The 23,206-nt window shown below is 41.7% G+C and overlaps 2 protein-coding genes across 4 annotated transcripts; both read left to right on the top strand.

Moving 5' to 3' along the window:
* Window positions 1-1,377: 1,377 nt before the first annotated feature.
* Pura (purine rich element binding protein A) lies at window positions 1,378-9,160 on the top strand. Of its 3 annotated transcripts, none has more exons than XM_028886754.2 (2): window positions 1,378-1,490; window positions 8,042-9,160. In XM_028886754.2, exon 2 carries the CDS (start codon window positions 8,180-8,182, stop codon window positions 9,143-9,145), a length of 966 nt encoding a protein of 321 aa, XP_028742587.1. In that variant the 5' UTR covers window positions 1,378-1,490; window positions 8,042-8,179; the 3' UTR covers window positions 9,146-9,160. The 3 variants fall into 3 exon arrangements, with proteins under 3 accessions (XP_028742587.1, XP_028742586.1, XP_028742588.1); XM_028886753.2 differs by lacking the exon at window positions 1,378-1,490 and adding an exon at window positions 2,212-2,467; XM_028886755.2 differs by lacking the exon at window positions 1,378-1,490 and adding an exon at window positions 7,361-7,513.
* A 95-nt stretch (window positions 9,161-9,255) lies between these two features.
* LOC114705091 (IgA inducing protein) lies at window positions 9,256-22,602 on the top strand. Its single transcript, XM_028886752.2, has one exon. It carries the CDS (start codon window positions 22,278-22,280, stop codon window positions 22,437-22,439), a length of 162 nt encoding a protein of 53 aa, XP_028742585.1. The 5' UTR covers window positions 9,256-22,277; the 3' UTR covers window positions 22,440-22,602.
* Window positions 22,603-23,206: the final 604 nt, after the last annotated feature.

The following is a 23,206-nucleotide window of genomic DNA, read 5'->3' on the forward strand; positions in this document are numbered from 1 at the left end:
TAGATTGCAACTTTAAAATATACTTGATAAAATGAAATATTAGAAATATTACTTCTAATAAAAAGGCACATTCACTTGCCTTGATGTATCACTTGATGTATCTCTTAAAGTTCTAGGCTTTTCCTTCAATAACTCCATGAAGTTTATTAGTTTCTGTGGCCTTCTCTAGACTTCCCAAGCACTCTAATTCTTAGCTCTGATTTCATATTTTTCACCAGCTTCTAATTTCCACATTGGAAACATTTAGAATAAAATACTTCAGGATGTCAGGACACAGAAGACTATGTTTAGAAGACATTTGTATAGTGGTGCTGCCACCTAAAGATGAGGTGAATAAAAAAAGCAACCCAAAGGAAATGATCCATCACTCTTCAGCCCTTCTCTTTTTCTGGCCTCTAACCAGAGATTAATAAACATTTTGTTGCTTTTCTAAGTGTGAGTTCAATTGTTTCACAATGTATTACTGAGTATCATGTTCTATAGCACAAATCTCAAATTCAAACCTTTTAAGCCTTCCCTTTGATCTTTTTCAGCCCCTAACCGCTATCTACAACATAATAAAACATAATAAAAAGGGTACTTTGAAAGATACTTTGTAGACAACAGTGGAGGGTAGTGGACAGAATGACTTAAGCTTTCTCCTTCATGGATGAAAGTCCTTAAAACTCTGGACAGCTAACTAACTTTTCCAACTCGAAAGTTCTCATCTATAAAACAGGATGTATCACGCATAATTTCTACTTTTCTCATAGGTTTCACTAGATATAATTCTTGAAGATTAATGAAATTTAAAGTTCTATTGCCTAAGGACAGGGCATTTGTCGTGTATATTCAAAATAACTTCATTAAATCTGGTCAGTTATTTTAGTTGTTTAAGTTAGTTATTCTCGTACTTTAAAAAGGAACAAAATGTTCATTGACTGTAGAGGCGAGAAAATGTTTGATATGGGCTGAGGAGTAATGGGTCATTTCCTTTGAATTGCTTTTTTTATTCGCCTCTTTATTTTCCTAAACAATAGGGTGACTTCTCTTGGAGATCTATTTAAATAAAGATGGTGAAAGCAGTTTGTCATTTATTCTGCGGATCATCATTAGCTGATCTATGCTAATTCTATGTACTTAGTGTTGAGGACTGGGATGTTGGGCGCACCAAATATCTTCTCCAAGTTGGTAAGATTTCATAAACACCCTTAAAAGACAATTGTATAGTCCTGGGTTTCACCCTTGCATAGCAATTTATGAAAATTAACTCGTCCCCTTTACTCTCTCTCTCTCTCTGCCCAAGGACGCATAAATAATATTTATCAGGGTTTTGTCCTTAGTCACATTCCCTCCAAGGGGCCCAGCTTCACCTACACTGCTGCGTGGGAGGCTGGGCAGAAACCCCACACTTCCTGTCAATGGTTCCTGGAGCTAGAGCCTGATCTAGCCTCTCTGCGGTGCCTAATTCCGCCCCTCCAGCCCCTCTTGGCGGGCGTCTGAAGGCCAAGGTGAGACCCTCCCGGGAGATGAAAGGCTCGCTGCCCCTGAGCCGGGTGGAGGGAGGGAGGGAGGGGGCGTGTGACGAGGTGGCGGCGGCAGCCGCAGTGACGCCGAGGCCCTAACGCGGAGCTGGCGCAGGCCCTTCGGGCTTCCACCCCGGCCCGAGCCCCGCCTGGGCCTCGAGAACGCCGGCGAGGGATGAGTCCCCGGGGGAGGGAGAGAGAGGGGGCGTCCCGGGAGCGGGATGGGGAGGGAGCGACCCCCGGGGCCCGGTCCCGGACGCGCCCTGGGGCCTGGGCTGCGGTGTCGACGCGCCATCCGCGGCGAGGGCGCGCTCACGCGTGCGAGGCAGAGGCGGGGAGCGCGCCCGGCTCCCGCGGCCGCCACGGAGCCGCGAGCGCGAGCCACGGGAGGGGGGGGGCGCGCGGGGCGCGCGCTGACGTCGCCGGGAGTCACGCACGGAGCGCCGGGGTTACGCGCCGACGTCTGGCTGCCACGACTCGCCGTGGCGGCGGCGCGGCGGCGGCGAGCGGAGCCCGCTGGGGAAGGAGAAGGAGAGAGAGAACGAGCCGAAGGGGGGACCCCCCGTGAGTGAGAGCGGGAGGAGCGGGGTGTCAGCCCGGCCTGCCGGCGCGGGAGCCAGAGCCGGAGCGAGAGCCAGGCCGGAGCCCGCCGCGCGCGCGGCCGCCGCCGCCTCCGCCCTCCTCCTCCCCTCCCCTCCCCTCGCGGCCCGCCCCCGCCCGCAGCCCGCCCTCCTCGCGGCTCAGCCCGGAGAGCCCGAGTGAGGCGCCGCCGTTCGGCTCGCGCGCCGTCCAGAACAGGTGTGCGCGCGCGCCTGCCCCCCCTCCCTCCTCCTTCTCCCTCCTCCTCCTCCTCCCTCCTCCTCCTCCTCCTCCTCGCGCCCGCCTCGCGCGCGCCGGCCTCCCTCCAGCCTGCGCCCTCCCTCACCTGCGGCAGGACAGCGCCCGCCAGCCCGCCCGCCCCGGTAAGCCCCTCGCGACCTTGCTTGCTGTCACTGTCACCCTCGGGGTGCCGCCCACCCTGTCGTCTGAAACTGTCCTCTCGGCCCAGGAATAATTAAGAGTGCCATTGCAGACCCGGGCAGTGCAGCAGCGCCACCCCCCCCCACCACCACCAACCCTGGGCCTGGCGGAGCGAACGCATGAACCCCCCTCCCACTTCCGAGAAGGAACATCATAGCATTTCCCCCTTTAAAAAAACAACAACAACAACAACAACAAAAAACAGTTCTCCCCCCGCAGACACTGGAGACCATCAATGATGCGGGCTTTTTTTTTTTTTTCTTCCATCTCAGAGCCCCATTCCCACAGACCACCGTGGCCCCGAGGCCTGGGACAGTGCGCTAAACGTGGCCGACACTCCCAGTGCAGCATCCCTTGAAGGTGGGAAGAGGAAGGAGGGATCTATAAATTAGATTCCACTACCAACCCCTCTCCTGCTCCAAACCCCCCCCCCCAATTACACACGCCCAAGGTGCGTTGTTGGTTGTTTTTTAAGGGCAAAAACAGATCCGTGCTGACATCGCACATGAAGCCAGGCCCAAGGATGGGTGGCCATAGCAAGAGCCCGGGTGCTAGGTCTGCGTGCTCAATACCCAACCCCGCTTTTGTCGGGGGGGGGAGAGGGGGAAACGACGACGGGGGGGGGTGAGGATGTGAAGCTAGAGGGTAGCTAGACCGACAGTAGGGCTTGTGATGTAGGAGAAGGCGCCCTACAAATGTATCTACCATAAGCTTGAACTTTGGTAGAGGCCCCCCGAGAGACCAGCAAGGTGTAATGGAGCTGTTGGCTGTCGTCCCCCCTCCCCCGAAAAACGCCACCTTCATTTCCGTTGTCTCTGAGGCTCTGCTGATCTGGGCCCGTTACGTTTCTGTCCAGCTAGGGGCTTTAAGGCATCTTTTAGCAGCGGTGTCGATGTTACCGTCCCATGTCCTTGGAAGGGAGATTTACAATAGGCTGGATTTGGTTTGGCATCTTTTGGTAGACTGCCAGAGGGGAAAAGAAAATTTTGGTGTACTTTAAGACCCCCCTTTGTCCTCGCCCAAAAGACTTAAGGGAATTGCGGCTTTGAAAAATGGAGTGTTGACTAGAGTATGGCAAAAGTTGTGATTTCAGTTCCTTGAGTACAGCACTAGTAAGATCATTTAAGTATCAGACTAAGAGAGAGCTTTTGACATTTGAATCGGTTTTGTTTGGACCTTTGGGGTCCATAAAATGTCGGGTTCTGTGAATTTTTTATGGAATTTAGAATGTGTGCTAAATTTAACTCTTCTGCAGATGTTTAAAATGAAAACCTTTTGGAAATTCGAAGATTATAGATTACTAAATAGTTCTTTTCTGAATTTGAATATTTAGTTCATATCTTTAATTCTAAACACTCATACAGTGTCAAAGAAAGCTAATTTTCGAGAATAGGTAGGCTATTGAAAGCTGCTTTAAAAGGATTCGTGAAATGCTAGTACTGTGAGATGATTATGATGCTAATGTTCAGGTTTACATGTGAGTGTCCCTTAATTCCCTTAGTAGGAGCCATAAAGAAATGGGGGAATTCTGCTTTTAACATTTGTAGCCTAACATTCTAGTTGTTTTTAATGATTTAAGTATTGAAGATAATTGTCTGGTTTAGCCCAAGTAGCACTTGAATAAAGTTCCAATGTTCTCTTTTGGGGGAAGGAGGGATTTGAGCTTTGTAAAGTATTAACGTGTTGTTTCTGTTGGGAACTCTACAATCAAGAGTTTACTACCCAGAGGTAAATAGCCTCTCCTCAAGTTTATTTTATAACTGTGTTATTTTTGTCTGTAAAAATAAAAGATGAATTACATTATTTCATCAGAATCACCTGTAGTTGAGGCAGAGGAAAATTGAAGGGTTTTTTCCTTCTTGGTCTATCTCAGAATCTGTGTCCTTATGCAAAAAAATTTTTTTTTGTGTGGGTAAGTTTGTTAAATATATAGTGATTAAATTTTTTTAAATCTTGAGTCTCTTAAAAATGTGTATATAGTGTTAATAAAGGGGGCTCAAAGGACCTAGAAATCCTTATCAGGTAAATGTAAGCAAATTTTGAGTGAAATGGGAATATTTCTTTTTGATGATTTTTCATTAATATGGATATTTTGCTGCACATTATATTTCGTTTCTTTTTAGTGTTTCCTACATTGTAATGAAATTGTAAGGTTAGTAGTCTTAACAGCTATGTGTATTGAAATAATGGATTCAAAGAGCTAAACACTTAGAACAGGTTTTTCATTTATCAATTTAATATATTTAGGTAGTTAACAAATGGCTAAAACTCTCTTTAAATCCACAATTTTCTTAAAGATCTTCAAAGCCAGGATGCAGATATAATTTTTAAATTCTACTTAAAGTTCTAAACATTTTAGGACTATCCTGTAAGTTAATATTCATTCCTTCCTGGCTGCCTTTTAAGACAAATGCCATACCTGTAGCCTAAGGAAAGTCACCTTTTACTTTTTAGTCTGAGAAAAAAAACCCACATTTCCAGGCTTATCCTGAAATTGACGCTCTTGGTGAAGTAGTAAAAATATGCTTCCTAACTAACTTGAATTGTTTGTGGAGGAAACTTCAGTCTTGTTTACTTTTTAGATATAAAGAAGAGCTGCTGGCGTGTACAGGTAGAAATTACATATACAATGACTAGTACAAAGCCAGCATATAATTACTCAGACATCTCAGTCGTGTGCTGGTCTTCACTCAAAATTCCCACTTTAAGTGTGCAAATGATATTTAATTTGTATTCTACTTAGAAACCTTATCACTTGCCTCTTGTCTGAGGAAGAAGTCAGTTCCTGGTGATACCCCCTCCCCCGTTTCCCCAGAAAATCAGGGCACTCACAAATTCAAACTGCTTCAGAACCCCTGGAAATAAATGTTTGGAACAGCAAGAAATTTGAACTGTGAAGTTGGTCCGGAAGGCAATATGGAACCCCAAGCCTGGAAGAATGTAGGGACTGGCTGCTGGCGGGCGGCTATCAAAATCTCTTTGGCCTCGCTGTCTTGAACTCTCATTAGGGGGTACGGTTTGGTTCTTTGTAAACTCTTGAAGAAGGGCAGGTGCCCCTGTAGATCCGGACTCACTGGACCTTTCCCTCAGTTTACACATGAAAGCCGAAGACCGCTCCATTCTATGCCGATACCTGTCACTCAGTGGTTAGGTTTCTGGAGTTGTCGGGGTCTATCCAGGGTCCTGACTGTTACAAGGAGCAAGTTGGGGAGCCTGTAGGCACCTCTGTGTCTTCAGGAATTTGTTTTTATGGTAGGAAGTCCTCTGAAAGTTCCTGTTTCCCTTAACCCAACAGACTTGGGGATGGAGGAGAGAGTGCAGAAAACTCAGCACTGAAAAGGCCTATATATAAGTGATTGCTTCTAAATTAAGGAGAAATTCTTTGTGAGGCCCATAGCAAAGGTTTCTGTTTCGGAGTGAGCTTCCTCTTCAGGGAGCTCTTTCAGATATCACTGAATGCAGGTGCATGTTTCTCAGGCTGGTTCGCAGGATTCCCTGGTTTGCTCTTTGGTGGCCAGGGTTCTTTGCCCTGTTTCTTCCTCATTAGTGGGAAGTAGTGAACGTGGCTAACACTAACTAAAATGGGGCTCTTGCTGGGGACAGAGGATGGGAAAGGCAGAGATGCAGAAAACATATATACCCAGCAGACAGATTTGCCTCCAGAATAAAAGGCCATATTAAGGGGCTTTGCGGGCTCAGGACTAGAAAGGGATCTGTACCTAGACTGTTCTTACTTTAATTCTTTCCCCGTTGGGCAACCATATAAGTTATCGTTTTCTGCAGCTAAGTGGGGAAGGTGTCTCCTCATTGTGAAAGGAAAGGAGAAGTTCAGTAGGAGGGGAACCCACAGATGAATAGGCATAGTACTAGGGCAGAGGCAGCAATCTATGTTGAACAAGCCAAGGATAAGGCTGCATGATCTGTATCCTCTCCAGTAATGTGGAGTTTGGGGTCATTGGCAAGGGTCCTTAGGAAATAGGCCTTGGCTTTGCCACAGCTGCCAGGGCTGCATTCTGCAGTGAAGGGAGTAAGAGCATTCACTATCTGTCTGGGTGTTGGAAAATAAGCCCTAGATTATGGATTATAGTTTAAGAAGAAAATTTCTATTTCTGAGCCCCTCTTTATTCTTGGGCCCCTTTCTATGGCCACAGAAGATCCCCTTTAGCTGTCACCATCCAAAGACTGATTGGTTAATTAATGGTCAGTAACCTGTCTGCGCAAAATCCAAGATCTTTTAATATTTTACTGGGGGTGGGGGGCTCTTTTTGATACTTGGGAGATTTTGGGCGGAAGAGTAAAGGGGTAAGCGAACCTGCTTTAATGAATCCTGTAAGGAACTGCGTTTCCCAGGAAATTCCTGACATTTTTAGTTCATGAATTTCCGAAAGCCTGATTGGGTTTTCTCCTCCATTCTGGGTCCTTCCAAAGAGGAGTGGGCTGGGGTCTGAATGCTCGGCAGGGCCTGGTTCATCTGCAGAGCTGGCCGACAACCCAGGCTGGGCTGAGCCCTAAGCAGGGTGCCCCCCTTCCCAAATCTCAGAAGGAGGAGGGGGGAGAAAGCCAAGCAGTCGTGGTCCCAAAGGGGTCTGGTTGCAGGTTTGGGGGTGAGTGTGGGTTTCTTTTCTATTATGGTTTGGGAGTGAGGGCATAGCCTACGGGAATAGGCACTGCGGGCACCCCGGCCCTGGTGCGGCTACTGTCCTCAGCCCAGCTCCCCCCGCTGGTGAGTGCGCCCGCCCGACTGTGCGGGGCTGCGGTTGGGGGGAGGGGGGAGCGGGATCATCTGAGGCCAGAGCCGCTGCCGTGCGCGGGGAGGGGGAGCGGCGGGAGCGAGGGGAGGGAGAGGGGAGGGACGGGCTAGGTGTCTGCTGCTCCGCGCCACTGCTGCCGGCGCCTGGTCCTCGTCCCCAGCAGCCCCCTCTGCAGCTAAGGGTTTACCACCGCAGCACCTCGTTTTCCTCGCCTGCCTCTTCAGCCACAGCTCTGCGGTAGGAGACAGCCCTGCCGGGTGTTGGGCGACCCTGTCTGGGTTTGGGTCTGGGTCAGGCCCACAGGGGAAAGGGAGGCCGTGACTCGGTGTACCCTCTGCATCCTACTCTGCTGTGCTACGCAGGCCCCTCCCCCACATCTTCTCTTTGGGGTCACTGGAAAGCAAGAGGCAGGCCTGATCTCTGTGCTTAATACGGCATAGCCCCCCCAAACCCCCGACTCCCCGAGTCAAGGCTGCTTAGGGTCTGGCCAACGGGTAGCTACGGCGGCGGCGGTGGCGGCGGCAGAGGCTGCGGTGGCAGCAGAACTGCGACGCGGCGCTCCCGCTCCCCCCTCCAGAGAGGGGTGTAGGGCGAGGGCCGGCGGGTGGGCGCCGCCTGGCGGGCAGGCGGGCAGGGTGGCTGGCCTGGGGAAGGGGCGCAGTCACGTGCCGGCGGGCGGTGGGCGCGTACAGTAGGGCGTCCTGCTACTGTACTGGGGAGTCAGTGCCCTGTTACCGGGTCTCGTCTGTCTCGTCTCTCCCGCAGATCTCGCGAGAGTGGCTGACTGGCTGTGGGGGTTGCGGCGGCAGCAGGCGGAGCCGGGGAGGGAAAGCAGCGGCGGCTGAGGCGACTGAGGCGGCGGGCGGAGCGGCAGGCGGCGGCGCGGCGGCGGAGCGCAGCATCATGGCGGACCGAGACAGCGGCAGCGAGCAGGGTGGTGCGGCGCTGGGCTCGGGCGGCTCCCTAGGGCACCCGGGCTCGGGCTCAGGCTCCGGCGGGGGCGGTGGTGGCGGCGGGGGCGGCGGCGGCAGTGGCGGCGGCGGCGGGGCCCCGGGGGGGCTGCAGCACGAGACGCAGGAGCTGGCCTCCAAGCGGGTGGACATCCAGAACAAGCGCTTCTACCTGGACGTGAAGCAGAACGCCAAGGGCCGCTTCCTCAAGATCGCAGAGGTGGGCGCTGGCGGCAACAAGAGCCGCCTCACCCTCTCCATGTCTGTGGCCGTGGAGTTCCGCGACTACCTGGGCGACTTCATCGAGCACTACGCGCAGCTGGGCCCCAGCCAGCCGCCCGACCTGGCCCAGGCACAGGACGAACCACGCCGGGCGCTCAAGAGCGAGTTCCTGGTGCGCGAAAACCGCAAGTACTACATGGATCTCAAGGAGAACCAGCGCGGCCGCTTCCTGCGCATCCGCCAGACAGTCAACCGGGGGCCCGGCCTGGGCTCCACGCAGGGCCAGACCATCGCGCTGCCCGCACAGGGGCTCATCGAGTTCCGTGACGCTCTGGCCAAGCTCATCGACGACTATGGAGTGGAGGAGGAGCCGGCCGAGCTGCCCGAGGGCACCTCCTTGACTGTGGACAACAAGCGCTTCTTCTTCGATGTGGGCTCCAACAAGTACGGCGTGTTTATGCGAGTCAGCGAGGTGAAGCCCACCTACCGCAACTCCATCACCGTGCCCTACAAGGTGTGGGCCAAGTTCGGACACACCTTCTGCAAGTACTCCGAGGAGATGAAGAAGATTCAAGAGAAGCAGAGGGAGAAGCGGGCCGCTTGTGAGCAGCTCCACCAGCAGCAGCAGCAGCAGCAGGAGGAGACCACCGCTGCCACCCTGCTACTGCAGGGTGAGGAAGAAGGGGAAGAAGATTGATCAAACTGAATGAAACACACACACAGATACACACACACACACAGACACACACGCGCGCGCACATACACGTACGTGTGTGTACACACACACACACACACACACACACACAACCACACACAGAGAGAAATATACTGTAAAGAGAGAAAATAAAAAGTTAAAAAGTTAAAAAAAAAAAAACAAACTTAAACTCCAAGGGAGCACCACCCACAGAACCTCCACCAACTGACAGTTTCTCTTCTTGACTTGCCACCCATCGCTGGATGTTGTCCACTTTATCCACCATGTAAAACAGTAAGCAGCTGCTAAAAACAAAAAACAAAAAAATATACAAAAAGTAATAACATTATATGAACTGTGTTTCCTACTTGATTAAAAAATATAAAGAACTGAGTGTTTATTTCCCTAATTAACCAAGAACTTTTGTACACGTTTAAGCTATTATTATTAAAAGTGTTTGCAAAATGGTCAAGATTATAATATTGCTGAATTATATAAAAAGTCCTTTTCATGTTGAGCTAACATTTGACTTTAGCACAAAAAAAAAGAGATATTTTAGAACACGTAAAATAATATTTTTAGTTTTTCTCATTTTGTTACCAAATTTCAAACCTTACATGGAGGTTATTATAGTATATTTGACATCCTATATACCTGTGATTAGAGATGTGTATATATATGAGGGCTAGGCATGCTGTGTGTCTGAGCTTTGTCTAAATGTTATGCAGAAGTTTGTAGAGTTCAAGGTACGTAGGTTTAATTCATGCAAGGTAAACAATAAGTGCTCTCTTTTATACAATATGCATTGCATCTGGACCTTAAACATATAAAAAATGGTCAGTGAAACTTCTGTGAACATGAAGAAATTATTAAAAAAGGCATTTAAATGAAATTTGCTAAGTTGTGATTTTTATGGTTGGAACCAAAGTTATTCAAATAGTAAAAGAAAAAAGAGAAAGAAAAAGGAAATTTCCCATAATATTTTTCTGCATCTGTTTGCTTTGACTGAGTAGGTGTTTTGTTATTATTGTGTATATGAGATGTACTTGTATTGTTCATAATATATATTTTTTATTATGTGTAGAAAGATTTTAAAAACCTAACTAACGTGCAGCAATTTCCAGTGAACCTGTACTTGGATATCAGGTAGTGAGTCTATTTGTGGTCACTAGCACTGTCTCCTAAACTTGTAATAGGTCTGAAGCTATCCTTTGATTTTTGCCAGTGCTATTAACTTATGTAGACCTGTTTGAAAGCAAAGCAACACCATTATAGTTATCCTACTGAGCCATGGATTCTGAGTTTCATTTCAAAGTGAAAGCCAAGTTGGTGTATGTAAAGGATTTCCATGTAGCTGTGGTGCTAGTTATTACTGGCTACATTATATGTAAGTGTATTTGTGTTCCCCAAGTGTACAAGCCTTCTGTCACAAGTATGTTCTCTTATTATCACTCATATTCAAAGTGTAGGTATGAAGATGCAGGCTTAGGAGAGCGCTTTACCAAGCGGTGTCCTCCACGGAAATTGTTTGTAACGACAGTCTTTTACAGGTTTTCAGTTAGAGATGTTCGTGTGCTTTTAATTGACAACTAACTTCTTGCTGCTGTATAGTAAAATATTAATATATTTTTTATCATTAAACTGCTGCATGACTATCATCTTTGAGTGAAGAGAAAATGTTATAAAAAAGATGCCTTAAATACAGTACATTTTGGTTTGGAATTCTGTAGAAAGTATTTTGGTAAAAAAAGAAAAAAGAAAAAAAGAGGATCTTGGATCTTGTCTTGACAGAGAGAGTTCTGGACATGCAATTGTTTCTTGGCAAATCCAGCCATCTAGATCTACCTGCTGTATGTAGAAGAAACCACCTGTAGGACTGGGAAGGTGTCAGTACCTTTCCCATTGGAAAGCATCCGCCTAGGAAGGCAGAACAGTTGTCTTTTTTGAAGGATTTTTTTTTTCCCTGCTGGCTCTTTAGGTTTTGATTTGATATTTTTAAGCTTTCTGGTTGTGTTGTCTTTGTTTTTGAGATCTACTGTATGTGTTGAATAACAAGCTATTTTCATTGTACTGTGCATTTTCCCATTGTTTGCTTTTCATATTCATACAATGTTAAATATGAGGTGACCGTACAATAGTTAGGAGTTTCTTTACTTACAAAATCACTGGAAATTATTAAATTGCTTTCCCCTCCCCCCAAGGTGCATTTTTTATTATTTTCATATAGTAAAGTTGAGCTTTTACAGTGCATAATGTGACATTTGGAATGCTTATCAACTGCATGTAAACATTAATAACCTGCACTTTTTGTCTTAAGGTTTGTTGAGCTGTTTTGTTCACTGTACTTTAACTGTGATATGGAAAAGATTGCATTCTCTGTGCTGTTTCTAATTAGGAAAGAGAATTGCTTTGATTTTGTCTCTTGTTTACTATAGCTTCTTAAAGTTAAGCCTTGTGCTACGAGTTGTTGGAGTACTCCTAGATCAGTGTTTCGTAGTAGCCAGCAGTCAGTAGTGCAAGTCAACAAACACAGCAAACTTAGGCAAAGTGTCCTTTCTTTGAGATGCAAGTTCTTTCATAAGGTTTGCTTTAGGGTCAGCCGCCTAAAGTGAAACCTTTCTTCCTATAGACTTCAGATTCTGCTTGGAATCCTACTGGATTGAGAAGCACATGTACTGTGCTGTTGTCTTTACACTATGACAGTTAAACACAATCTTACTAGGACTTTGAATCCATTGTCTGATTTATGATCAGTGGGTTTAAAAAGAAATCCACATGCAGATCTTTTAAGACTTAAAAAGTGGTCATAGAGAAAACTGAGTGACTGTAAAGATGCTCTTTTTGTTTAAAGCATCTCACTTTCTCTCCCCATTGACCTCCTGACCTCCCCTTCTCCTCCTATTTCATCCTTCCTCTACATTTCCCCTCCCAGGTGCTCGGTACTACACCAAGGTTCTATATTTCAGTGTATTATGTTAGAGTCTCTTCTTGTTTTTATTTTACTAGTAGGTAGCCCAGTTTGTGCTGAAAAAAAAGTGGGGGGGTATATTTGACCATATGTGTTATTCATAGAAGACAGTATGATCAAATGTGCCAAAAACAAGCAAACAGAACTTAATTCATGACAAGTATGCCTTATTTTTATTGATCTGCTTTGTCTTACAATTAAGGTCCAAGAGCTTGGTTAAACTATGTTATTTGCCTAAGTAAAAAAAAGAAAACTTGAAATGCATTGAGATATTGATGTTCTTTAAAATGAGAGACACTGTCAAGTAATTTGATCCAGAGATCAGCCACCAGATTTGAAGAGTGCCTGTGTGTGTGTGTGTGTGTGTGTGTGTGTGTGTGTGTGTGTGTGTGTTTGGTTGGTGGTGGTGGTGATGGTGGTAGTGGTGATGGTATTTGTGGGTTTTTCTCCCCTTAAATCACCAAATCTTATTTTTAAAGCTACCTTTTATTTGTGCCTCCTATTTATCATGCAGATGTTAGAAGCAGCAGTCATCCAGCCACAGAGGGAGCTAAAGTTAACTAACCAGAACTGTAGAAATCATCATACATGCCTTTGACAACAAAGGAAGTTCATAAGAAAGCCATGTTGGCTTTTCCTCTACTAGACACACATTGGAGGTAGATGAACATTTGCCAAATGAGAAAAAAAGACAAATTCAGGAAAGACAAACTGTTTTCCAGCTTCTCAAAAGCCATGGAAAGTAGAAACCAAAACCAATGGAAAATTTAAAAAACCTTGAAAGTCTCACTTTCTAGTCCCATGCAGGGGTTAAAATTTGACTCAAAATGGAAAGTCTTATCAATTTTTGGTTTTAGACCTTTGCATCTAAAGATGGATAACTATTTGTTTGATTTTTTTTTCAGGTAATAGAGAAAGCTGCTAGTGATTTTAACCCCTGCTGAAAGGAGACAGATAATTTCATTTGGGAGCAAATACTTATTGCCTTGAGAAACAGCACTATAATAGTCTATGTTCATTAGTCGTAGAATAACCTTTATCCCTTTCAAGCTATGCAAATTATTAAATAAGTGTAAATTAGAATTCAATTAAAGAGTTGATTATATTGCAATCAGATGGCATTCACAAACTTAACTGAAGCATATACAAATAAAATCTAATAATTTAAGAGGTTTTTTTTTTTTAATGCTGACATAAATATAATTTAGCTACCTAATGCTGAATACTATTAACATTGTATGATAGGTCTGGGAAGACTGCCTCCTTTTTTTGAAGAGAGAGATTAAGAATTTTTATAATTGTTTTTCATCAAATTTTAATATTTTTGTCAAATTTTTAGGTATTTAATTTGTAAAACAGTTTGCTTTGTACTGGCATACAGATATTAGGGTATTGATTTTAAACTTTTTGAAGCCAAGTGATCAAGTACATTTGTAATAAAAATCAATGGATCTCTATCAGTTGTACTCACTGTTTTCATTTCTTGTTATTACCAATGTAGGAATTTGTACCTTTTGCTGCAGGAGAATGGAGCTAAATTTGGGTGGAAGGGGGTGGGGAAGATAAATCTGTTGAGAATAAATAACCTGGGTGGATTTGGTGGCCCAAGCACTTCAGAGCATAGTAAGATTTAGTGTGTTAGAAAAGGTGTAAAATCATCATCTTCTTCCTGGTTTTTTTAAATGGAACTTAATGTTTGGAGAAGTTATCTCCGTTTTGTTTTTGCGCTTTAAAATCTTGTGTTTTGGCAATGTTGAAACTTTTTAAACACATTTTTCTCTCATGACATTTTGGGATATTCGGCCAGCCATGGTGACCCCACCATGGGCATGGAATTATTTTTGTCTTTACATGGCTTACCCTCTCTTCTCCAGTATTTTCATTAGTTTTTTTTTTTTTTTCCTTCGTGTTATACACTCATATTTCCAGATGATTTTAGAATGGGCTTCCTGAAATTACTTGGGTAGCTTTCATAACTCCAGTTTTTTTTTTTTAAATACGTAAGTGTACTTTTAGTATTTTATTCCCCATAAAAACAGATAGGAAATCATTTTTCTCCTTTTTTGTTGTTTCTTGGATATCAGGATAAGATTTTGTTTATTATGTGAAAGAAAGCTAAGACAAAGGCATCTTGAGCACTTTAGATTTGAAACAGTGGGTGATTACAGAGTGTAACATTCATGGTTGTTATCTCTAAATCTGAATATCAGTAATTCAGAGGGAGCTCATGTTTTGTCATGAGAATAAAACTAAGGGAGAGATCTTTTTAATTGCTTAAGCAAATTTACCAGTTTTATAAGTTTGTTTTAAACTTTTATCAAATTTCAAAACATTGTTGAAACATTGTAAGCCAAATTTAGGCCATTCATAGTAACGTACTCTATAAAACGAAAGTGACCACTACTTAAGATGACTGTTTATCCAGCAGCACTAATCACCATAGCTCTGCAGAGTTTGCAGTGCATTTTTTAAGAAAAGCTGATTTAAAGATTTATGAAGCTATTTGATCCTAAAACCAAACCTAAATTTAAGGCCTAGGCCATCCAACTAGCTCTTTTTGAGCAGAAATTCCATTATTATGGGCTATGTAATGGTGATCTAAACTAGCATTAGTTAGAATTTTAAGATTCAAGAGCAACCAGATGAAATAAGAAATGTGGCTGGCTCTAAGCTGTTTGCCATCTTCCATCTACAAACTGAGTACCAGATTTTGATATTAAAGGATCTAGGCATCTTATGTCTTCAGAAAAGTGGACTGTGGAAAGTAGCCTCTTGTTGACGTTTTTTTTCTTGTAAGAACTATATAGTTATTCTTTCATTTCTGCCTTCATGTTAGGTTTTGTGTCTCCTTCCATTACATTCGGTATTTCCTCCCTCCTTCCCTTTCCCTCCTTTCCTCTGTTGTCTAGCTTTTGTGGAAAATTGTCTTGTTAGTAGGTGTAGAAATGTAGTGATCTTTTGTGTAAAATAAAACTACTTTTTACAGGCCAGAAACATTTTATTGTTCTTGGAATCATAATATTTTTGTGCTTCCATGAATACATACTTCATTTTTATTATTAATTTGCATATTTTTAGCATTTCATGGAGGGAAAATTAAACTAATGAGTTTTAATTTTCTTGGTTTAGGTTCCACTTTAGTAATTCAGAAGGCCTATAAGGTTAAAGATCACACTCTGTTTTGTAATTGTGATATTCTTGCTGGTATATATTTTGGTCTAACATGTCTTAATGCAAAAGGCTTCTAGGAGGATTTAAGAGGCAGTTAAAAGTTACTAGACAGGTGACATCTACTCACGTGACTAGCTCAGACTGTAATAACAATCAGGTAATGATTTAACTCGTTGACATTATGTCGGATTCTGCTGAAATGGACTGACAGTTGGCAGTGCAATTAAGTTGTTGGTAGCTCTTGACCTCCTTGCCAAGTAAGTCTGATACTTTGGCTCCTCCATTCTCCTTTCTTTATGCTCCTAGTCATGGCACCCAAGCATCCCTCCTTCAGAAGAAGTGATGACTCTTTCCTTTGAACATAGCTAACTGATGATCAAGAAAGATTTCTGTATTTTGAGGTAATTTGGACTTTTTTTTTTCCATGACTACTGTTTTCCCCATAGTCTTAACTTGGCAATTTGAAGAGCATCTAAATGAGTGCTTGTTAGGAAATCTGTGAAATGAAGAGTGTAAGAAGCATGTGTTTAAGTTACTGAGAACTGAGACTCACTGGTGTGGAAATTGGAGAGCAGAAAGGGTAAAGCTGTTTGTTTGTGAATGGGGGTGTGAGAGAGAAAGGAGAGAATGATTGGGAGTAAAGTAGGAGGGATTTTTATTGGCAGTAGGAAGAAGTACTAAGATGAACTCTGAATGATAGTTGTTGACTAAGAAAATGAGGTTGAGCTTCACTAAGGAGCTGTCAGTGTGTCCGTTGTCAGCTAAGAGAAAACTGTCCGTCTGTAGCTAGTTGTGATGATAGGTTCTACAAATCTGTTTTGATGTGTATGATGATGGTTTGAGGGTTTATAGTATGTCTGCTTCTCTGAACAAATTCAAGTAGCACAATTGTGAAATGGCAGCTTTTCTGGTCAAGGCAGATTGGTGTTAGGAACTTACTATTTTGGGAAAAAAAACAGTTCAACCTTTTTCATTTGCCATTTTCAAGTTGTCAGTGACATTTATCATATACTATTATCTTGGACTCTTGTCACAGTGTAGCTTATGTTTACAATTCAAGATTATCCTTCTAGTCCACAAGATCAACACCCAAAGGTCCTTCTTTTACTGACTCTTTAGCCTTTGGTCCACATACGTTTTTTTGGAAGATAGTAAAGCAGATACAATCACTGAATTGCTATTTTAAGTATCTTTTCTATTTCCTTTACATTTGTAGTCCTATCAACCATCTAACATTGTGGCTCTTAAGAAGCCCTTGGTAACGTATTTCTAGAATTAGACAGCATATCCCCTGAACTCATGTTTCTGTTTGTTTTCTTACTTTAAAATTGTAGAATTCCCTAAAGATAGTGTAGATGGGTGTTAATTATAATTTAATATATCTCCCAGGTTCTTGTTCTGTGTAAAGTGAGTTGACAATGATTAGTTATCTATTTTGTAATCCGAGAAGTGTTTTAAATTATTTAAGGTAAATATTTGTTTTTAAAGTTAATAGTTCAGATTCAGATTGACTGTAAATTTACTATGGGTTTATTCCAGGTAATTTTGACACATTACTTTCAAGTTTCATTTTAATCAGATCCCTATACATTCCTGCAATAATTTGTTTTTAAAATAGTCAAAAGGAAGTTTTGGTCTATACTTGGAAGGTATTTTTTTTTCTCAAGTGTCAAGTTCATTAACAGTAGTGGGATTATTTTTACATAGTTTATTTTGCAGAGTTGGCACTTAGTATAATTTTCACATTTTATTGTGTGTCAGATTTTAAATTATAGTTAACATACTATAGTTTAAGTCTGTGCAGAGCCTTCTTAAATAGCTCCTCCCTTAGGAATTGTTTAAAGGAAATGAAGAACCAGTGCTTTAAATGACTGAGACAAGTCTGAGAGGTTTCCTTGAGTCTAGGCAATGGAGATAAATGATAGCCCATTTCTATGCTGCATACAGTTTTTAGGGTTTGATAATGATGTAGAAAAGTGCAAAAGCAGAAAAGACTCTGTAAAGTGGCCTATAAATTTATGGTTTTCATTATTGCACTATTTATCTTTGCACTTGATTTTTTTGGAAATTAAAGACTAGTCACTTTCACTTTTGTTTCTAGTCTTTTCTAATTTCTTGCAAAAATTGTTTTCAATATCCCACCCAAAGTTAAACTCATATGCAATTACATATGCTTTATAAGGCCAAGAAAATATTTGTTAATGTTAGCTATGTAACCGTAAAATTTGTTTTGATAAAATTTTTAATATAAATCTTTTATTTGCCAATAAAATTCTTTATGAATGTGAGCTTTATTAAACTGTTTAAGAAAAGTAAAAGCTTAGAATAGGAAATATGTCTATGTATATGAAATTGTGTCTTTGAGATCCAACTTCCGAGCCTGGTCTGGCCTGGCTTTGGAGTGTTGGTATGTTTCATTTAGCAAATGATATGAGTCTTACTGGGTACATGCTTAAGAAACTGGAAGTAAAACAGATGACAGTTCCCTCTTTTGTGTAGCTTTCCATAAAGGTCATATAGTTTCTTCGTGGTTTGTGTCACATAACTGGTATTACATGAAGTGACTCTTCCTTTTGAGAATTTAAGATTGACTTACTTTTTGAGAGATGGGGACAGCAAAGGATATGAGACTTTGATTTAACCAGAGGCAGTCTTAGCTTTCTTGATGTGCTCTGCACAGAGAACAAAGAGTGTACCTGTGAAATGTGTGATGCTGTATTCAGAACTGCAAAAAAAAGAAACATTGAATTTTCTCAATGGAACAGAGAGATGTATTTTTGGCTGGAATTGTTTTTATAAGTTACTTAGTAATCTCATTTTCTATTTCTTTCCCTGTAGCTTTTTACACACCTCACACTTAAAACCAGCAAGTAAGAGGCCTCTTTTCAAATCTGGTTATTCTGAATGTGTTCTGGATAGGGATGTTGATCGTGACATGTTCTTCCCATGTTCTGCTGGTCATTGTGGTTCATACTGTTTGCAGATTCTGTTAATTCAGTGATGTATTTGAAATGAGAATGTTGTCTACATCATGGTGTGAATGTATGTGGCTAGATTCCATTGTGGAGCCTGTAGCTTTGTTTTTAATTTAAGTAGAAAGTTTAACTGTAGTCCAGATTTTAAGGTTATGTATAGGAATTGTGCCAGGTAGTTGTCTAAATATGGACCAATTTTGGAAATGAAAGTTAATGAATTTGGATTTGACTCAAGATAATTCTGTATGCAAAACCACAAGTTAAAGGCTCACATCATTAGAGTTACCTACATTTGATGGCTTTAGCTCTTTAAATGTGGATGACATTCAGCATTATATCTGTGAATTTCCTTAGGAAAAGAAAAGATTTAGTCTTTATACCTTTTCTTGGAGGCTAAATTTACTGCATATGGAAGTGAGAAAATTGTAGCAAGTGGCTTTTTTTTTTTTAGTGGAGTTTAACCAGCTTAATTCCTTTTCCTACTTTGAAGCACTTATTTCCCAAATATGAATAAAGGGAAAGATCAGCAACCCCAGGCCATTTTTGTTGTCTGCCTCCATTTCTTAATCCTATTATACAATAAATTACGGGTATCCCTCTTAAGTCCCTGTAATGCTTTTTTTTTGTGGGGGGGGGAGGTCGCAGATACCTTTGAAAAATCTGATAAAAGTGATGGACCCTCTCCCCAGAAAAAAAAAAAAATGCACGTAATACAGATAATTTTGCTACAACCTCAGGGTCATCACTTATCTTCTGAAATCCAAGTTAGGAATTTTTGCTCTGAGCAAACTGTATAGAAAATTGTAATGCAAATTAATTGATAAAATTAGGAGCTATTGGCTTAAAACATTTCAGATTGAATTATTATCACATGGTGGCCCCTACTAGCGAAATGTGATATTGCAACTAGCTTTGTTAGACTTTATAACATCCAGGCAGAAGGGGAAGAGAAGTAAAGTTCTGAGAGCTATTTATAAGGAGTCAGGTTATCTCTAGATAAGGGAGCCATTCCTGGTTCAAGGTAGGGGTCCAGATGCCTGACAACTTTTGCAGGGTAGAGTTTGATAAACCACAACGCTCAGGATGCCAAGGGGTTAGCCATATCTTAACCCCTTCCTCACCAAAAGATTTTAGTTTTGTCTGTTGGGAAAAAAAGATGGCACTAGAGAAAAATAAGTTGCCTTACAACTTTGCTGGAACACATCAGTTTGGTGAAGTATGGGACACTAGTATTATTTTTGAGAAGGTGCATAAAACCAAAGTAAATTATTCTCTATGTAGAACATTATTTACTAGTAACATTTGTTTGGGTGTATTAGCTTTGACAATTTTTACCAGTAAATACTGAGTTTATTTAAAACTGGGAGTCCAGTTTACATATAGGATAGTTGATATATCCATCTTTTCCCCATGTAAAGAATAGTCTAAAAGATTTATGCATACTTTTTACTTTTCTCTCTTGGTACCATGGGGTGGGGGTGGGGGAGGACTTTGACTCAACAACTGACAAATGTCTTCAAATTCAAAAATCAAGAAGCAGCACTTTAAGTCTAACTCCACGCCATTTTAGTGCATGTATTAGTTTAAAAATGATTTTTGGTGCATGCCTTTGGGCTTATTCAAAAGTGTACAATAGAAAAGTGTATTTCCTTTCTTAGAAAGGAGATGTTTTTCTACTTTGCAACATGTGATTACAAAAATCTTCCTCTGTGGGAAGATTAACCATGTATTGAACTACTGAAAAGTATATATTTTTAGATATACAGAAGGAATCTACACGGGGCAGCGTTCAGACCTATATAGAAGTCATAGCATTCTGTATAGGACCAAAAGGAAGTAACATTCAACACTTAAACAGACTTTGTTGGGTAGAAATACCTTTCGATCTTGCATTGACTTCCAAAAAGAAAATGCCGCAGAAGTTTGCTGAAACTTTTGTTTGAATTTTCTCTGTCAGTGTATTTAGCCCAAATGCAACAGCTTTGGGTTAGCACAACGTAAGAATCAAAAACACAAAACTAAATAGTTCAGTCTAGTTTGCCAATCCAGCTTGACTGAAATAAGTAACCAATCACTTGCAAACTGAAAAACTGTCCAACTCCTCTAAGGTTTTGACAAAATAACCTTGACTGATGTGGGAACACTCCTACTTTGAATTCTGACCTGACAGTGGAGATTCATGCTTGACATGAGTTCAAACCTGACAGTGTCTGTTTAAGGAGTCATGGTACAGTTTGCTAATTCAATCCCAGATACCTGTTGATTACCTGTAAGATCTAGAGTCCAAAGTAGCCAGCAGCCGTATCCCTGAGTGCTCTGTGCCCATCAGATATTGTGAAGGAAGCAGAATTGGGACGGGTCACAGCTCTGAGGATTGACCTCAGGTGCTGTAGACAGCTCCAGATTCAAGAATTATATCTGCTTCCTTGGGAGTCATCACTGAACTAATGTCCCACACTGCATTACTTACTGTAGATGCTCTCCAAGAGGAGGCCCAGAGCACACATCCTAGTTGTTTGTGGTACTCAGAGAGGGGGTGCTAACTCTGATGCCCTGGCCAAATTCCAGTTTAGGGATGTGGGTCTTCTTGTCATTCTAATTGGAAATGTGCATCACTTCCCATTTTTCCTGTTGCTCTCAGTACAAACTACACAAGTCTGTTCCTTTGCCCCAATCCCAAGTCTCCAAGATACTGGTATTATATGGGCCAAGTTCATGCCTTATCTTAATGCACAAGAGTTGAAGAGTGAGTGAGCTTGATATCATCAGGATGCCCTGTACTTGGAGGGTGGACTCTTGTGATGCTTGGGAATGAAACCAGCCCTCTTTCAGCATATGTTAGGAAATATGCGCTGGTTGGAAGCTTCCAGCCATAAGGAATGAGCTGAAACCAGTTTCCCCTCTTTGCTTATAGCATGATAAGAAAGTCTGTTGGGTTTTCAGCAGCTGGGGAAGGCCGGAGTTCTGCAGCTTTAATCTGGGTAACTAAGGTTGTTTTAATCTGGGTAACTAGCTGGTTTAATATGGATAACTAAGGCTGGTTTGAGCAAGACTTTGGTAAATTAACTGGGTTCTCAGATGCCACAGACTCCGTGATAAGTCACCATTATTTTCAATGGCCGTGATAGAGTCCCCCTGTAGCCGTTACTTTAAGATTACATGCAGAGTTGCTTTATTTTGAGCTTTTTGTGTACACACAATCCCAAACTGGAAAAACTTAAAAAGGAATCCTGCTGTGAAAGGTATATATTACTCTAGATTTTTCTTACTGTAAATATTGTAAGATTGTAATACTGTCGATATTTTATTAACCAACAAATGTTAATCTATGTGAAATCAGACTTATTTTAAATGTGCTTCTTATTTACTGTGTGTGGTCCCTGTTGCTGACAGTATTAAGTTATATTCTGATGTAAGATTAACTTTATTAAAGAATGTAAACATTAATGTTTCCTTATGGGAAAACAAATAAAGTATAAAGAAGACAATTCTTTTCATTGAAATATACTGTGTATTTACACTTGCTAGACCCAGCACCACTTATAAACTTAGTCACTGTCCAGTTTCAGTTAACACAGCTGACACGATTGTGCTCCACTTGAAAGTCTAAGCCTTGGTGTTGTTGGAATAGAAACAGTTTGTATTTGTCTGCTGTGAATCATCTTGAAATTTCTAATCAAGTTTGTAAAATTTTTATAGTAAAAGTTTTAATGACAATTTAAAAAATTACCTTCTCTAAAGAATGGTCAAAACAATATCCTTTCAGAAATAGAGTTGCTCTTTACTATCTTTCCAAAATGACTTTGGTTAAATGGACCAGGTGTATATTAGTTAAAATCTAGGGCTAAGTTCTTGATATTCTTTGAGTTTACAAGTTAATCCTTATTGGAGTTGTGCCAATATACAATAGAATATCATTAATTTGCACTGTTTGGGGACCCCATTTAAAAATGCTGAATTTTGCCAACTAAAAATAAGCAAATGCAATTTTAAAAGTAAATTTGAGCATTCTGTGTTAAATATGTGCAGTTATTATCATATGAAGAAGCGCAGTGTGTTGGGCTGTAATATAACCATATTTGCTGTCATGTTCTCCCATCTCAGTGCTGGGAACTCACCATGTGGAAACCAAGCAACCGTGTTGTGCATCAGCCGGCTTGAGTTTGTTCAATATCAAAGCTGAAGCTAGCGAGGTCTGCTGTACTGCTTATTGAAGTATTGTGATTCTTTTAGGCATTGATTCTTACAAAATATATACTGTAACAGTATACTTTGTACAGATTTAAATTTTATTTGAAAAATGAAATAAAGTAGGCAAAAAATAAAGATGTTTATTTTTCATGTGACTACATAAACAGATCATCAGTCTTTTGTTTCAATGCTTTTGTGGGGGAGGGATCTGGGTGGCCTGTTTGTTTTGTTTCGGTTTGGTTTTGGGCCAATGGAGACATCTCCAGGACTTCGTAGCAGGTAGACATTTACCTGCAAATCATCATTAATTGTTGCAGGTATTAAATGTATATTCTCACATGGAAAAACCCCATTTTCTATTTTACTTTAAAACATTTCTTTATAAGATTATTTTGTGAATAGACTTCCTCTGTGGCTTCTTGGGTCAACTTTTAATAAATTATCTGGCAGTGTGATAGTTAACCATGCTGCTGCACTGAAAAGAAGAGAGAACTTGCCCATGAATCCTGCTCATTTCCTGGGAAACCCTTTTTTTGTTCCTGTCATCTTGTGTTTGAAGTTGGTTTGGAGAAGTGTACAAGAGTCTGTGATGTAAGATGAAGAGTAAGGCCCTTTTCAAACTGCTTTTTTTTTTTTTTTTTTTTTTTTTTTTTTTTTTTGGTGGAATAGACTAGCAGAGAGAAACGAAGCCACAAAAACAGCACAGGAGTGAATCTTCAGGACACTTCCATTGGAACATTCTAGAGCAGTGGTTCTCAA

The sequence above is a fragment of the Peromyscus leucopus genome, chromosome 19 (genome assembly GCF_004664715.2).
Source record: "Peromyscus leucopus breed LL Stock chromosome 19, UCI_PerLeu_2.1, whole genome shotgun sequence".
NCBI lineage: Eukaryota > Metazoa > Chordata > Mammalia > Rodentia > Cricetidae > Peromyscus > Peromyscus leucopus.

What these genes read in the sequence shown, in the direction of transcription:
- Pura (XM_028886754.2), top strand. Translation starts at nt 8,180, where the DNA reads ATGGCGGACCGAGACAGCGGCAGCGAGCAGGGTGGTGCGGCGCTGGGC.
- LOC114705091 (XM_028886752.2), top strand. Translation starts at nt 22,278, where the DNA reads ATGTGCAGTTATTATCATATGAAGAAGCGCAGTGTGTTGGGCTGTAAT.